An 18,507-nucleotide genomic window follows, 5' to 3' on the forward strand; every position below is an offset into this window, starting at 1 on the left:
CCTACTTGATAAATTGGTAATTTATCTATGATAGCCCTGTTGTGTTTGTTTATATAAATATTGTATTTTTTATCGAACATTAAAGACCGCATTCCGTGTGAAAATAAAAAGCAATGGTTTGTTTAATAATCTAGTTCTATAACATTTTTCTAGAAATAACAGTTCAATAAAACAAACATTTTTTTTAAGATATCACATATTAGTTTGTAGGCAATTGTATGTAAAATTGCTGGATATAAAGTATCTACATTATCCCATTTTATCTCAATATATGCTATTTAATATGTTATATGATGTAATCACATATATAGATGTAATTTTAATACAAATATGTTTATGTATATAATGCATATAAGATATCTCATATGAATATGTATATATTTATGTATATAATGCATATAAGATATATCATATGTTTTTGTATATAATGCATATAAGATATATATTTTAATATACCAGATGTTCTATAAAAAATTATGTAATTTAGAATTTACCTTTTTTTCCACTTTTAAATCGATTTTATTGTTTATAGATACAATTGGATTATGCACGAAATTGAGTATTAAAACCTTTACCAGAAGGGAAAAGTAACATTTCAGGCATTCATACAACACATACACAGATATATAAATATAGTATATGCAGTTCATGTTTATGAAAGATACGATAAATTGTATATATATTCAGATATGTAGAAGAAAAATAAAACCTACACAAACATTTACAATTAGAACAGATATAATCTAATTCTTGCTAAGAAGCACACAACTCCACTATCAGTACACACAGTGTCATGCTAACCAGTTATACCATATTAGTATGAATGATATATAAAAAAAAAATGATTACAATACAACTTAATTTAAAATCTTCCATTTCAATATACTCCGGTACACGAGATAACCGATTTATTTGCTTCAATGCTAAGGTTCATGTCATACTCCTTAAATGAATAATAAGCTAGCTTGTCATAATGGCGATAGGTGGAACATTAGATATGTATATTTTGAGGACGATTCCAAGCTATGTATTTTAGACTATGATGACAGTTCTTACACTTTGGTTGTTAAGGATTGTGAGCAATGGCTTTTTTCCTATAGAAATGTGAACTATAATAATAAATTAGAAGATCACTGTTTCGACTTGAGCACTTTGCTGGAATAATAATCATGTTTCCTGTACTTATGGGATGATAATTGGACGGATTTAAGACGAGATATATAACTATAAATAAAGAAGCTTAGAACATTAGAACAATGGTGACTAAATTTCTTTTGACAACATGTTTTGATATCAGAAATAAACACTGTTATTGGTTTTTTTCCTATAACAAAGATCACTATTTCGACCTGAGCACTTTACTGGAAAATATAATCATGTTTCCTGTACTTATGGGATGATAATTGGACGGATTTAAGATGAGATATATGGCTATAAATAACAGAGCTTAGAACAATAATCTGCTTTGTCCCCAAAGCAAAAATCTTGTGTTGCAGTTTGTGATGAAGAGGTCAAATACAGTAATAACACATTATAAGTACCAATAAATACTAGACCTGAACAAGTACATGTAATTACGCTTGAAAACAATAAAGTTCTCCAATTCTTTCGTCAAATATATGTTCACCATCAAAATATGTGCATCACGGTTTCCGACTGAATCCAATTATCCGATTTGTTTATTTGCATCAGTGACAAAAAGCTTACATTTCCAACCAAAAAACAAAACAACATAAAACATACATGCCATGATTCCCTTACTTCTGTTTTCTAGTTGACTGAACATTTAAATGCTTATATTTTCCGCCTAACATATTGATAATTATGTCTGGCCACGTCCGCCAATTCAGCAATATTTGTTTCAAAGAATGGCGGTTCCCTATAACATGACATAAAGTTCCCTAATACATCAATACCCAAACATGTCGGGAAGTATTTCAACTAGTTATGTCACATTTACACGAACACGGGTATAAACAAAACGCCGGACCGTCGTAATATTGCGCTTCTTTACTGCACTGCCGTAAGAAATAACATTACATGAGCCAGTCTGTCACGTGACCTACTGACTATAAAACGAGCAAGTTTCATTTCGATCTGCAGACTTACGGAGCAACTACTGAAGTCCACACTACGTGAGTTCATTAGATACTCAAGGAATTATTTTAAGAATAATTAGATTTCTAACATAATAACGTTTAAACATCTGTATACCAATACGAAAACATTGCAGAGAAAATAAATTATCAAATATACAGATAAGCAGGGTTTTTTCGAAAGAAAACATATTTGTTATACGTGTATCATGAATTTGCAGAGAATATGCATTTACGATGAACTTAATTTGTCACTGAATTTAATTAAGCAGTATCATTTATTTAACATAACACACTGCATTAAGGTTTTCAATTCTACAAAAACGTGTCACATTTCCATTTAAACCATTTTTCATGCATTATTGATACAAATTTCATATATTTTGTCTTTATTTCCCTACAGAAATCCAAAATGCGTTTTGTTATATTGACCGTTTTGGTGGCATGTGCCATGGGCATGGAATTCGACTGTAAGTATCCTTTACCTATATTTGTTATAATGGAAACTCCGCCTGTTAATGCTTACTCTTTTCTGTAATCGTTAAGCCGTTTGTCTAGTAATATGATCAAAAAGGTTTTTGAATGAAGATCGATTCCTAGGTAAACTATTAGTTGATTAATGGTAAAGTTCTATGCTTCGTTGAATGTATGGTTACATATTAGTTGATATTAAGCATTGTCAACAATATTTGACGGTGATTTATAATAAATATCTAAAAACAAAAATCAACTTATATTATTCACATTTGATATTTTTTCAATATACTATTTTGTTTTCTTTCTCACTTAAACCAACAAGTATTTTGTTGTTTTAATACGCCTCCAATCATACTTTTTTGTGTTTTTTTTTATTGTTTTCTTCTCTTTTTGAGTTTAGGGTTACTGGAATAATATATAAACAAAGAAATAACCTATTAGAAATCTGTAAACAGTTCATGTTGACTCGAACATCACTCGTTAGATTATCGCACATGTCCTTTAAATGTTAGTAATTTATGCTGTCATTATCCACGGTCACAGAGATACACAAATATAGACATATTTTACAGGAGATCTGTGTTTGTACTTGATTTAATCATTGTATTGCTTCTGGTTGAAAGTTATAGTCAATAACGATACTATAAACATTAGTCCTAGGCATACATTAACAAAATCGGATACGTTTTTACATCTCATAAAATAAAATAATAAATAAGAGAAGAAAAAGATCAATTAAAAGTCGTCATTCAGTTCAAATTAAATATAATTTCAGGAAGAAATTGTATTAAGCGGTACCATTATGACGTCGACATACGGACCAGATCTTTTAGGGGTATTTTTAAAGCAGTCTAGTGTCTTTGGCATCCTTAAGGAAATATAGCTTTATATACAACCAAAGATTTACCGTTAGACTAAAATTTAAAAAGGACGACTTATCGGAATTACCTCCCTCTAGTATCGGATGGCATTGTTCAATTTAAAGCAGCTGTTATTATTCAATTTTCTATCATACTGTAAATAACAATTTAGTGTTTTCGTTTTTATTAAAAACGCCATTTTTGGAAGAACATGTACGTCACTTCTGTTTTGTTTGCAGTGAAGAATCTCCAGGGGATGCTTGGAGGTCTCGGCGGTATGGGAAACATCGGCAACTTGATGGGACAAGCCAAGAACATGATGGAAGGACTCAACCTGGACGACATTTGTAAGTATACCGGCGACAATGTACAGGGTTAAAAGCTAAAACTGTTTAGTACTATATACGTATTTCCTTTTTAGCGCACTTCAAATTTAAGCGCGTTATCGATTTTAACTGATTGTGCATTGATAACTCGACGCGCTCATAATATATTGATTATAAAATAACATACAGAAAATTCAATTAGCGAAGTTATAATTCAGCGCAATATTTAAATCGAAAAGGCTCAATTAAGATTTTCTCTGAAATTGTAAATATCATTAGCAAGCTAGATATTTTCTCACAGATAATCATTATATATATTTTATACATTCAAAGAGGCGATTCTCTTATACTTTTTATTGATAATCTTAATAACATATTCATCTTTATAGTTTTTTCGGAAATTGGTTTGTTCGGAACCTAAATGATAAAACAGTTTAATTTTTCGAGTTATAACAAAGTGTTCACTAATTCAAACGTTTTGTTCAGCCTCAATGATTAAAGACATCGACCCCGAAGAGCTGAAGGGAATCATCGACCACATGCCTCCACAAATGATGGAGATGGTCGAGGGAATGGGTAAGTCTCGCGTGTTTACGTACTATTCCAGGTACAAGTACACGTCACCCTTTAAATCTTTATTTTCAGTATTTGGCTCATCAGTCATCAATTATTTGGCTCATAACTCTTCCTTAAAATGAAAACAAATTATGGAGGTTGCTTGGTATATCTTTGTCCAGAACAATGTAAATAATGACATTTGCAGAAATTATTTGTCGAAAATATTGTTGATTTTGTCTGAAAAGTCACTTTTGAATGCAGAATTTGAGTGGCGCAAAATTGCATTGGATATTATAATTTATGAAAAAAACTTGTAAATGCCATCCTGAAGTATCCGTGTATTCACTATTATTGAGATAAAGGTAAGAAAATGGTTTAAATCTCAAGAATGAGATTTTCATTTTGAGGAAAAGTTATGAGCCCATCACATACTAATTACACTGACATGAGCCTATTTGAAATACCTTAACAACTATAACAGTTACTGACTTTCATTCATCGTGTCACATGTTTACTGTTTTGTTTATAAATCACATCTGCATATACACGTGTTGGTCATGATGTACATTACACTGATGTTAATGGTTTACTTCAGGAATCTCCAAAGAAGAAATCAGCGAAGCCGCCGCTCACCTGCCAGAGCACGTAGACGAAGTCAAGGGTATGATCGGCGAGGCCCAGAACGGTAGGTTGCTTCGACTTACTCCGTTACACGTTAATATGATAAATAATGTGTAACTATGATATTACACATGACCTTGAAACCTTAATGTATTACTATTTATCACTAAAAAAATGGCTTTTCCATTTTAAGAACAAATGATGTTAAAATTGTTTATAAAGTGCGGAATCAAACAACGATTGAGTATTCTTTACAAAAGCTCAGGTTTTACATATCAGCCTCTATTTTATCAAAATTAAGTATCTCTATCTCATTTTAATTGATGCATCTTTAATTGACGCCACTGTATAGTTGTTGATTAGTGTTTATTAATTAACAGGAAATATCCAGAAGCTGGTGAAGTCTGAGCTCCAGAATATGGGACTTCAGATACCGGAAGAGGATGATATGGGAAACATTATGAGTACTTTGAAAACCCAAGCTAAGGAAAAAATGAGCGAGTTTGGTCTTGACGTCGAGGACTTCCAAGGTTAGTATCTACTCGATGATGCGCATCTTTAGCTATCAATTCAATGTTTTTGATGATTAAAAAATGATGATTGAACATATGTAACTGCTTCCATTTTCTCCCAAATTAACTTATTATCCAACTTGAGAGCTAACCTTGTGTAGCTGATGATCCGCAACTTTGATTATAAATTAAAAGAAAAAAATAGATTGACAACGGAACCCCCCCCCCCTCCCCCCCGATTTTGTCCCCTTCCAAATTAATGAATAATTTAACTTGAGTAGTGATCTTGTGCTTTTGTGTTGACACAAGCGGGTGTATTTTTATCATGCTTTCTAAAACCATGTACTTAGACTTATTTTCACAGGTATACAAAGGATAATATTTTTTTGTAATAAGAGGAAACGGTTTCTAATATTCTATAACATATTTTCCTGCACATCTAGATATCAAATCTGCCATGCCCAAACTGATGTCCGTCCTGCAGAAACAACTGAAGGAACAAGGCGTTGAAATTGAAACAGGTGCGTTAGTGTGTTGTTATATTTACAAAATACGATAGCACGTTTGCTATTAAAAGAGAAAATTTAGGCATAGTAGCTGACATTTCAATGCGAATATACATTTAAGTTTGACATGTATAAATACCATATAAATACAATTAAACTATTACACATTTGAGTCATTTAAAACAGGTGCAATTTACACCTCATTACATCAAAATATTAAAACAGTATTGTATATAACATTGCATCTAATGTGAAGTTCGTTTTTATTATATCATGAGGTTTTTATGTTAACATAAATGTCTAATTCATGACGCTTATTTATTTAACGTTATCTTACTTGTCAGCAAACCCAGAAGGCATGAAAAAACAGCTTGAGAAAATGCTAATGGTACATTTCGAAATCCCAGGTAAGCATTCGAAATGAAACACTTTATATCCTTTTATTATTGATCTGATTAATATTAAAATAAGGATATTTTATAATTTTTTCTTGTACTATTTTAATAATTGTGCACTGCCCATCGATGTATTGGAGGTTCTCATATATATCTATGTATATGTATATGTATAGGGTCAACAAGAGTGATTAGCATAAGTTGAAATAACTTGTTTCATAATTGTTGTAAAATAAATGAAGTTTATATTACATATACATATACTATATAGCAGGTTTTGGTTAATAAATACGATCATATTTAATAATCGGTATCTATCCAATGTAAATACTGATGATTACTCTATCAGATTTTTTGTTGAGATTTAATCAATTCTTCTAGAATTTATTGATTATATTGTATAATTCCTTCTCTTGTAGAGGACGCTTCCCCAGAAGAGATGAGGGCCAGAGTCATGGGCAAGATGAGGGAATACATTGCAGATCTCGGAATCGAATATACCGAGGAGGACATGGGTAAGCTACTTTTACACCAAAATAAACATTTAGGATTGCGATCACTTTAAGTCAACAGTCGATTTTAACTTATACAATACAGTATGTTCTTTTTTCTTTTTCAAAGATCCACTATATTTCTCTTTGTTTAAATTAAAGTTTTCGATTTCACAAGAATCGTTTTAAAACAAGATCGCTCCGATTATCATCTAAGTCTTAAAACTGTCATTGTATTTCACAGAAACCCCAGAGAAGGCAATGAACATGCTCAAGAAGAAGTTCCTTAACACCGCCAACGGTTACGGATTTGAATTTAAAGATGGTAAGTTGGGTCCCTAGCTAGGAGTTTTATTTTTAGTGATCTGTTTCGTTTCTATGCAATATAAGAATCTGGCGCAAATGTAGTTAAAATAATGGGATGACCGAATTGCTGATTCGGTTAAGCAGAAGACGCTTAACCTTCCGGAAAACCTGGTCTTATTAATCTTGATTTTATTTAGTATGTATCGAATGTAAATATTTCCTTTGTTCATTGTTTACTCTAGTTTTATCAATTTTGAGTTCAAATTGTGGTTTTATTGACACTTCAGTGTTCTCTTTGTTTATGTTATGCGTAAAATACTACATGACCTTCATTTGAAATTTAATTAATATATCAATATTTTTTCCAACAGATGCTTCTTTCGACGAGATCAAGGAGGCTGTCATGAGCAAAGTGAAAAACTCTGGAATCCTTGAAAACCCCATGCAATACCTGCCCATGCTCATCAAGGGTTTCAACAGTATCGGCGGGATGAAAATGCTGATGGGCGAGACCGAACAGCCACAACCCCAAATGCAGATGTCTCCTGAACAGATGATGATGATGCAGCAGCAGAGACAACTGATGATACAGAGACAAATGATGATGCAGAGGAGGCCAAGTATGGATATTTTGACGTTTGTTAATGACATGATATGGGGTAGCATGTAACATATCCGATGATATGTCTTGTAGATTGGCCAAGCAAAGATTATGATATAATATTGCATAGTGACATTAAACGTCCATGCATTAGAAACGGGAAGATTATCAACGTTTGCATAAAATAATATGTATGCATAGAAATGAAAAAGACTCATGTTTGTTTCTGCTTTTTCCCCCTTTTTCCTTCTTTTTAAAATATCAAAATAACACGTGAATCAAAATAATTGCAAATCGGAAAAGCTTTGTTGCATCAAAAACCTCTTGGATGTGTCAAGCGATATGTGGCCGTCTTTTTTATAACGATTTTCTTCAATTACAGTGCCCATGAACATGAACTTCGAGATCAACGTTGATGGCCAGAACTCCTACAGGCCACCAAATGCCTTCCCTGCCTACCTGAGAGGTGCTGAGGATGCCCTTATGCATGCTTATGGTGATGACGAGGAGGTTGTCCGTCACGTGATGACTGTACAACAAGGAATTTCCCAAGGCGCTGTTTCCGAGGAGGCCGTCCACGAGCTTCTCTCCGATCTTATGCACGCGTAAGTTCCAATACCACCCTTCTATAATTACTTTTCTTAATTTAACCTACAATCAGCGATGATACAATTTCGTATGTTCTTTGAGAACAAATTTCTTGGTAGACTATTTCACTACTCCTTTTCTAGTATGTTATCACGATCGATTTTTTAATAATTTTGAGCATTTTTGTCTTTTGTTTTTATAATCAGAAGTCTATTAACACTTTGCACTTATTCTCCCATGAATCTGCCGTAGTATGTGTTTATTCCATGTTTTCTGTATTCCTACTTCTTCTCCCGTTTTAGTCGCCTCCAGACCCGTGTCCTTGCTGCCAGGAACCAGATGTTGGAGCAGCAGGTCATGCACGAGCAGTTTGAGACTCGTATCCCAGTCAGCAAGAGTCCCTTCCTTAACCATATCCGCCACAAGTACAGGCACGGAAGGAAAGTCGACCTCGAGTAAAGTCGCCAGCTAAGTAGAAGAGCAAGCCCTGTGTGAATCACACTGGGGCGATTTTAGAATTAATTGACGGCACATTTGTCCGCATCTATAAATATGGTTGTAGAATGAACTTGATAAAAAAATCTCTCGTCGTCAGAAAGCTACGTTATCTTAGCTATCCATAGGGTATCATCATACTTGCCTGTTGAGTGTCATAGAATTAAACAAGATGTGGTAAACAGTAGATAAAATTCAGACCATAAGTAAAGCGATACACCTGTTCTGTGGAGGAAAATGAAAAGACAAATCCATAAAAAAAATGAAAGGATTTTATTGTAGCACCTCACATTCAGTTGTTTTTGATTTCAGAGGGGATGATTGGAATCAAGAACTAAGGAAATATACCTTTATATCCTCAATCACAAATTAAAAATTACACTTTTATAAGTTTGCTTATTGAATGATCTATTGTGATAGGATATCGACCATCATGATAAGATTACCAGGTATTATACCGTTTTTTGCTGGTGCATTCGATAAGTAGGTTTTCGTTATACTTTTGAACGTGCTAATAATTCTTCTGTGCTAAATTAGTTTCAGTTGTTATCTGTTATAAACTTTATGATATTAACTTTATTTATTTTACAACAATTATAAAACAAGATGGAAGAATCGGTAGTAGAGAAAAACTAAAAGGAATTGAATAAGAGTGATCATGATATGATAATAATTAGTACGATACTTGCCAAAAAAGTATTGTTAAAAAGTGATTGGATTCTGTTTTAACAAATCAATTCTCTATAAAACAATTATCTTAAAATCAAATGCCTTCAATTTTTATTAATACACTGCGTATAATTGTGATGCATTTTGGTTATATACACTGTAGGTGTATTTCGAATGAAATGTAGAGTGAGGGCGTAGAGTGAATATAAGACCGTTAAACACATTCAGTTGTCCAGATCTCGAGTGTTATAACATGTTATTCATAATTTATTATACTTAACAAATATATAATATTTCATTCATGATTCATTTTGCTTACAAAATATAATACAGTTATAAAATTCATATTAACGAATATAAATATGAAAGCGCCCATCTCCGTTTCCTACAGAAAACACGTATATTGAAACATCGTTTCAATCATATATACATTGAATTGTAAGGTCACTTAATTACAGACTAACAGTGATTTATTTCAAGCACCAATTGCATATCAAATCAATTTTTTATTTGTTTTGCATTTTTTTTTGTAATATGAAAACTTGAACTCGTACTGTAATAATATTAATTTTTCGTTTTTGTTTTTTAAACTCATGCAAGGGCATGCAAGAATTGATTTTGTGAAGTTCTAGAAAAGAAATGTAATACAATGGTGTCATTTTGCTGTATTACAGCCATCATTAATAATGTTGTTGAATGCATGTTTGAAGTCAGCATGTGATTTCTGGCGATATTTTGATCTTATTGCATTCATACATTTTACATCTGTAATATTTCCGTTTGATTCGTCTACATAATGAAATTGATTTTACATGATATCCAGTGCAATCATCTTCTTATATTTATTTTACCATTTTTTAAAATTGGTTCAAATTCATGTCAAATCTGTTATTTTGTGAAATCGGGTGATAAATTAGATTTGAAATTTCTCCACAGAATGTTTGTAACATGATGATTGTTTTAAATTTGTATTCCCTTCACATATTAAGCATACATAGGGGACTGGCCCAACATGTCGAGTGAAAAGGCGATGAAAATATTTCCAGTGTAATAGTGATTATTCTTTATTAAAGTGGTATTTATGCTGGAAAATCGCACAATTACAGAAGTGTTAACGTTTGATTTTTTTAATACACTAAGAACAAGAATGTAAGGATAATTGATAATTGATTGGATAATTTTTTAGAAATGTTGGATGTTGCATGAAGTAGACAATATTTCACGCTGTCAAATGCATACTGTACTTCACTTACGACATGCCCTAGGCATTTTAGTGATTGGGAATGTTTAGAATTTTGAATGTTATGCCTTCCAAAGTTATCCGTAGACCCTTTTCCTTCCCAAGTCAGTTGGATATTTACAGTGACACAGACCAGAAAAAAGGGAAAGGGAGCGTTTATAATGTAAGGGATGCTTATCAATGTAAAGCGATATGTACGACTTGTAGTTTGTGTTAAATTCATGTTCAGCTTACAAGAGTCTGTACCTGTGGTTCCTGGTGACAAGCCTGCGGACAGGAACACGCTGTCCCTTATTGTACACATGCTGTACCTGTATAATCGTACGTGTATCAAGTGATCCGTTGTGTTTTGTCTCCTACATATTATTATAGAAATGCAATAAATCTACATTGTTATATCTTACCATGGTCTTATTTTGATTTATTTTGGATTTCTAACTTTAATGCCCTAGCGTCACTGATGAATCATAGAAGGACGAAACAGCTGTATGATGGAGCGTAATTCATTGTGTGTGTTAAGTTCATCTTTAAAGGATGTATTGAAATAATGGTGTGCTTTTGATTTTCTAATTACCGGAACCATACTGGCGATAAAGGTCACTCTTTGGTACATGTAATCGGGGAATGTTGTTGATGTAGGATACAATTAAAAAAGAAGATTAATATATAAATATGAAATTCTATAATTTTCCAGATAAACTGATATAAAAGAGAAACTAGTTCGATTGGTCAAACTAAATGGAAAGTGAATGCTTTGAAATGTCACCCGAGTTTTCTTTCCGAATGCTATAACAACCTGACGCATCCAGTTATTATTTGATATCATTTTAATTTAGATTAAAAACAAATATTATAGGGTTAATACTTAGCTAATTGCATATTGACCCAGTTATAAGGCCGATGTCTGTCATATTGGCCCGAGGCCGCAGGACAAGGGCCAATATGACTGGCCGAGGCCTAACATAACTGGGCCAATATGAAATTAGCTAATTATTGAACCTTTTATCAATTAACTATGTAGATATAAAAACAATGAAACAGGTAATTCTTACATGTTTAATCAGAAAATAACTTTTGTTTAATGTTTGTTAAACAATAACAAATTTAAATTGAACATTTGTCACATTTTTATCGTTGTTGTTATTGCGACGATTCAGTTTGGTGCACAAACAGATCATGGGAGATCTTCCTTTTTCTTTTCGGGAATGGCAAGGTTTATAACTATAAATCCTCAAGAGATGGTGGCGCCAGAAAATAATGAGAAGGGAAAACACTCGGAGTCGACTGCGCTTTTAATAGATATATAATAACAAAGCGGGTTTTGCCTTAGGATAGGAGGATACCTTTCGGTGAGTTCCGAACGGTTTACCGGGCGCGTTCGATTACGCGCGTTTTCTCATATTGGCCGAGTTTGTCAAAAGTCGGCCAATATTTTCCATAAAGGCCGACTTTGTATAACAATTCCGATATTGGCTGAGATTGTTGATTATATTGCACGGGCCGTTTATTACATACTACAGCAATATCTACATAGTTAATTAATAATTAGATATAAAACTATGATGAATATAATTATTAATTCATTCACATTTCACTAAAGGTCACTCTTGATGTTAAAGTGTCGCTATACGTATATTGCATTTGTGAAACGTGATCGTTAGATAAATATGTGTTTCTTATATATTTTTTACAGAAGAAAAAGCATCATAGTACAAACAAGAATTATTCAGTTCATACAACAATAACAGAATCGCGATTTAATAAATGGAATGTGAATTCTGCCAGTAATAATGTAGCCGCATGAGTGTAAATTATTTTATGATTGCAAACTATTCAGTCGTAAAATATATTTTTGTTCACACGATCATCTATGCTAATGCAAATGTTGTATCTATAAACTGTATCAGTTTACGATCAATAAAGAATTACGAATTAATAGATAAGATTTGTCCCCAGAAATGACGTATAGGTTTCAGTCATTTCGTTTCGGATCAATCATTCCCTGCAGAGGAAAATGAGGTCGTTAATTTGAAAAGGGGCAAAATGGGGGTATTTTATTTAACTGATTATAGAAAAATTTCAGGTTTCATTTTCAAATTAATAAGCAGCTAGTTACAGCTATATTAACTCTGCTTTATGATATGCTTAATGCTTACCCCCATAGTAAAAGTACCGTTACCTAATCATAATGACCAAAATCAGACCAGAGTACTTCATTCATTTTGGTATTTAGATGGGAAGGTTGCATATCGTAAGGCGATCCACTTCTTGCCTTTCTATTTTTGTAACAATGATAATTTAAAATTTTGAAATGCATATTTTTAAGTAGGGTACACGCGGTCGTAGCAGCCATAAAGGGGTTTTGAAACTCGGAGCTTAAGTTTTTCTGTCACTAACCAAATAAAAAGCATAATTCACCGGGAGATGGATGTTGTCGATTGTTCATGTGGTCGATTTATCTAGTCACCGTATTATGTCTCAGAATCATGCTTAAATGCATACTTTAGTCCAGATCTTAAGATTAAATTAGGTTCAATATCATTTGTACAATATAATAGAAAAATAAAGATTCCATACGTATATTTGTACCAGTTAAAGCACATAATATACCACACAGAGAAAAATAAATTTACGACAAGTATAGTAGGCCTAACATTTACAGAAACGTCAAAGACCTTAACGTGATCATTGGACCCGAGTTGGCACATTGATGCCATTTTTTTTAAACCGCATATGATTTAGTGGGTAAACATGTGATAGGGAAGCGATTCATTCACTAAATATAACTCGTCAGTAGGTTAACCTGTATCGTAGTATGTCATGAATTGTTGGTGCCAGGCTAGAAACAACTCAATACACTGGCCCGTGCATTCTCATGTATATATAGGTACATCAAATATCATTGGTTATAACCAATGAAGTGTGGCGGATTTCGTGACGTTTTCTGTGAAATATAGCATACTTCCGGGTAGCGACCACTTGTTGTACCCCCGAGGCACCGTAACCACCGATAACTTATACATTTCTGTTTCATTCATAATGTTTCCGATCTACTTGGAAGTCACCGCGGGTGACAACAGCATTTCACTGTGAAAAAGGTTACAAAATCAAGTTAACAAGATAGAAATGATAAAATTCAAGAGCTCTCAATAGGACTTACCGGAACCCTAAACGGAACAAATATTTACCATTTAAATTGAAATGCGTCGTGGCTTTTTTGGTCGGATGTCGATATTTCTCCTGATAACATTTCCTTCTAATGGGTCCGTCTTCTTCTTGATAAATGTTTCCCCCCCCCCCCCTCCAAAAGAAATACTTTGTGGTAATGTTCGGGTCCCTGTGTATGGATCTGTCTCTAGGCCCGATGACATTGTATTACGATCAGGTTCTTACAATGAAAAATATCGTCTTTTTGGAACTCATTGTATTTTAGTTTTCCTGTACATTAATCTTTAAACACGCATTTTATTTTATTGATTTTTCTGTATATGGCCGTATATACTTCACAACGATTAACTATTTCGATAATACACACATAATTTAATAAACATGTAGTTCAAAGCATAGTTCACACACATTTTTATTTCGTGATCCTTACTACACTACATGGCTGTTCGACTACGGGTTTACTACAATTATCAGAGTAGGATTATTGAATTATATATGCATATTATGAGAACGATTCCAAGCTATGAACTATTATTTTGATTAATTAACTATTTTTTGTTATAGCTGATTCATCGGTTGTAGTTATTTTATAGCTAATGTATATGTTAATTTACTACATCTTACATTTCAATATAACAAGATTTTAGCTGAACATACTTTCACGTTTGCGATGCAACGACTATTCATTCATTAATAACCGTATATTGTTGGCCAACAACGCACGCTTTCCAAAGCCCCTCCATCTAAACACTTCCATATACCTCCAAACACAAAGACCTCAGTTCGATCTAAAGGCGTCACGACACGAATGATTTCGCTCTTAAAGCAACAACATAATATAAATAATTAGATTACCTATACCAGGTTGTCATGTAGACACTGAAGTAGAAAACACGAAAGCACCTTCAATCGTACTTTCATTTGTTATCATGTATGTTTGAATGTGATGGTAAACTATCTCACACCTGATTCAAAAATGTTGGGATAATCATGATAGATTCGTTAGATATCTGGTATAATTCTCAATCTCGTTTTATATTTAAGAAATGATAAAGATTGATAGTATAAGTGAGTTCATTACAGAGAAATATATAAATACAAAATGTACATGTCTAACATAAGAAAACGTTTGGGAAAGAAATGTTTACGAAGGCCGTTTCGACTCGAATTATTTATTTTCTAACTCTCTTTTAGAATTACGAGTTATACATTCCATCAAATACAAACACATGGTGATGTAACGAAATGGATCGCGTGTCCATCTCAGAGCCCATACGCCTATATTACCCCAGTTTATCAAACGTTTGTCATACATATGTCTTCATTTCACAACATGATGCATGTCTTTACCATTTCTGCGGCTGTGGGCAGTTGGGCTATTTCGCCTGTTGCATCTTAAGCAAGACCCTAAACCATGAATAGGATTTTATATTGCTAGTGAAAATCAACTTTGCACAAGTTGTCATTAAAACAAATCCAAAGACGTTATTTCGAAAAGGAATAAATACGTGTATGCTCATACAAAGGAAAGTAGTCACATTGTTAAGTGTTTGTTTAAAAACAGGGCTCGGTTGTGATAGAGCGTTGCACACGCATAGAAAAAACACGCACACACATTTTAGCTGTTTCAAAAACGTGCATAGCTTCACATAACTACAGCTGTATATCGTATGGAGGTACCCAGGAATATGCGATATTTCACGTTTCGAAAACATTATAACTTTATACTCTGATTTTATAATCTGGTCAACATAGTTATTGCCATTTCATAGGTTGGTATTTAACTGGGTAGATCAAATCCCAAAATAACACCGTACCTCATTTGCATTTCAAGCATACTCATTTACATACCGATATATACATATATATCTGTGTGTTTTATACTGCTATAAGCAATTGAGGTGTATGGTAATTGTTTTAGACGAACACGCATTAAGCCGATTGAGTGAACACGGTCGAGTGAAAGCACACAACTAAAGCTATCCACATACATGTTAATTCATCGTAAACAGGCACAGCGTGGCTACTAGCTGCATTGCCAAGAAATTATGACAGCAGCTGTGGTATTAGCTTGGTGGTGAAATAAAAACGAGGGTTCGCCTAAGATACTACATAGAACATCATAGCTGTAATTATTATGTATCTAAGTTGTGTTGCCTTATATGCTCTAAAGTAGACAACGTAACACCTTCAATTTATAGGTTTTTAAAGATCTAGTTGTGAGATTCGGCATCACGCGTTTAATACGAGTAAATAAAACATATCTCTAAAAAACAGGTCTTCAGATTGCAATTACTTTCAAACGAAATGGAGAAATGGTATAATCGTTGAGACTATACCGTTTGACCACGTATGGTTTAATGCGCTGATAGGCCATTTATATCAAACAAGTACTCGAATTTCACTCTGAATGTCAAATTCGATTATCAATTTATCAAAGGACCCCAATATCACCAGTCCTCCTCAGCGGTGTTTTGGTCATCATTCGAATTTGTTCATTGGAACGAAACTGCTGACTTTTCGGTGATGTATACATGTCAGCTATATATAAGTAAAAGGAAGTTTTATTCCGTGTAGCACACATTCAGCATATAATTTGGCCGGTTATACATGTCCTGGGGCTTTGAGATCTGTCGCCGTGTACTACCTGTTGACATTTGCCATTCTTTTATTTAGCCGTGCACTTTCCAAATTATTTTCCAATGACTCTTAAAAAACCCGTTATCCCTGTCAAAATTTCTTACGAAAAGCGCTCGTATTTAACGTGTAATTGTACATGAATAAATAGATAAATACATAGAACACAGCATGACAATCCAACTGAATATCTAATTCCAATTTTTCCAATGATTTTTAAAAACAAACATTATACCTGTTGTCATACTTGATAGAATGCTTGATGTATGTAAAATATCTATAACAGTACATACAATAATAATACCCAGCATAATCAATATGTTGAATACAGACAAACAAATCAGTTTCTCACCAAAGTGTCATATTAGGAACGCATCTTTCAGGATAGGTTAAAATGGCGGAGACTGTTACCTACTTGATAAATTGGTCATTTATCTATGATAGCACTGTTGTGTTTTGTTTTTATAAATATTGTTTGTTTTATCGAACATTAAAGATCGCATTCCGTGTGAAAATAAACAGCAATGGTTTGTTTAATTATCTAGTTCTATAACATGTATCTAGAAATAACATTTCAATAGAACAAACTTTCTTTTCAGATATCACATATTATTTTGTAGGCAATTGTGTGTAAAATTGCTAGATATAAAAGTATCTACATTATCCCATTTTATTTCAATATATGTTATTTAATATGTTATATGATGTAATCATATATATAGATGTAATTTTAATACAAATGCATTTTAAAGCTGATATGCATTGTTTTAGATAGCTCATATGTTTATGTATATAATGCATGTAAGATATCTCATATGTTTATGTATATGTTTATGTATATAATGCTTATAATATATCTCATGTTTATGTATAAAATGGATATAAGATATATCATATGTTTGTGAATATTTTTATGTATGTAATGCATAGAAGATATCTCATATGAATATATATATGTTTATGTATATAATGCATATCAAATATTTCATGTGTTTATGTATAATATATATATATAATTGAATATACCAGATGTTTTACAAAATTTTATGTAATTTAGAATATACATTTTGTTTTCATTTCAAATCGATTTTTTTTGTATTTAGATACAATTGGATTAGTCACGGAATTGCGTATTAAAGCCTTTACCAGAAGGAAATGGTAACATTTCAGGCATTCATACAACACATACACACATATATAAATATAGTATATATGACAACATGCTTTGATATAAATTGTATATATATTCAGATATGTAGAAGAAAACTAAAACCTACACGAACATTTACAATTAGAACAGATATAATCTAATGCTTTCTTAGAGGCACACAAATCCACTATCAGTACACGCAGTGTCATGCTAACCAGTAACAACAGGTTAGTACGAATGATATAGAAAAATATTCCATTTCAATATATTCCGGTACACGAGAGAATTGATTTATTAGCTTCAATGCTAAGGTTCATGTCAAACTCTTTAAATGAATAGTAAGCTAGCCTGTCATAATGGCGATAGGTGGAACATTAGATATGTATATTTTGAGAACGATTCCAAGCTATGTATTTTAGACTATGATGACAGTTTTTACACTTTGGTTGTTAAGGATTGTGAGCAATGGTGGCTAAATTTCTTTTGACAACATGCTTTGATCTCAGAAATAGACATTGTTATTGCTTTTTTTCCTATAAAAAAGGTGAACTACAATAATCAATTAGAAGATCACTGTTTCGACTTGAGCACTTTGCTGGAATAATAATATTTGTTCCTGTACTTAAGGGATGATAATTGGACGGATTTAAGACGAGATATATAACTATAAATAAAGGAGCTTAGAACATTAGAACAATAATCTGCTTTGTCGCCAAAGCAAAAATCTGACCTAGTGTTGTAACAATGAAGGTTAAAATGGACAAATGTTTGGATTAGTGTTGCAGTTTGTGATGATAGGGTAACAACACAT

General features: G+C 32.7%; 1 protein-coding gene across 1 annotated transcript; it reads left to right on the forward strand.

Moving 5' to 3' along the window:
* The first annotated feature begins 2,106 nt into the window (after window positions 1-2,106).
* LOC110457679 lies at window positions 2,107-11,144 on the forward strand. Its single transcript, XM_021509039.1, has 13 exons — window positions 2,107-2,135; window positions 2,500-2,566; window positions 3,673-3,780; window positions 4,246-4,335; window positions 4,913-5,002; window positions 5,319-5,468; window positions 5,894-5,971; window positions 6,301-6,363; window positions 6,771-6,866; window positions 7,087-7,167; window positions 7,520-7,768; window positions 8,132-8,354; window positions 8,640-11,144. The coding sequence occupies exons 2-13, from the start codon at window positions 2,509-2,511 to the stop codon at window positions 8,794-8,796; spliced, it is 1,443 nt and encodes a 480-aa protein (XP_021364714.1). The 5' UTR covers window positions 2,107-2,135; window positions 2,500-2,508; the 3' UTR covers window positions 8,797-11,144.
* The last annotated feature ends 7,363 nt before the right edge of the window (window positions 11,145-18,507 follow it).

The sequence above is a fragment of the Mizuhopecten yessoensis genome, unplaced genomic scaffold, assembly GCF_002113885.1.
Source record: "Mizuhopecten yessoensis strain PY_sf001 unplaced genomic scaffold, ASM211388v2 scaffold9299, whole genome shotgun sequence".
NCBI classification, from domain to species: Eukaryota; Metazoa; Mollusca; class Bivalvia; order Pectinida; family Pectinidae; genus Mizuhopecten; species Mizuhopecten yessoensis.

Coding starts and splice junctions, on each gene's coding strand:
- LOC110457679 (XM_021509039.1), top strand. CDS start 2,509: ATGCGTTTTGTTATATTGACCGTTTTGGTGGCATGTGCCATGGGCATG. Junction 2,567..3,672: donor CATGGGCATGGAATTCGACT/GTAAGTATCCTT, acceptor TTTTGTTTGCAG/TGAAGAATCTCCAGGGGATG. Junction 6,867..7,086: donor ATATACCGAGGAGGACATGG/GTAAGCTACTTT, acceptor TGTATTTCACAG/AAACCCCAGAGAAGGCAATG.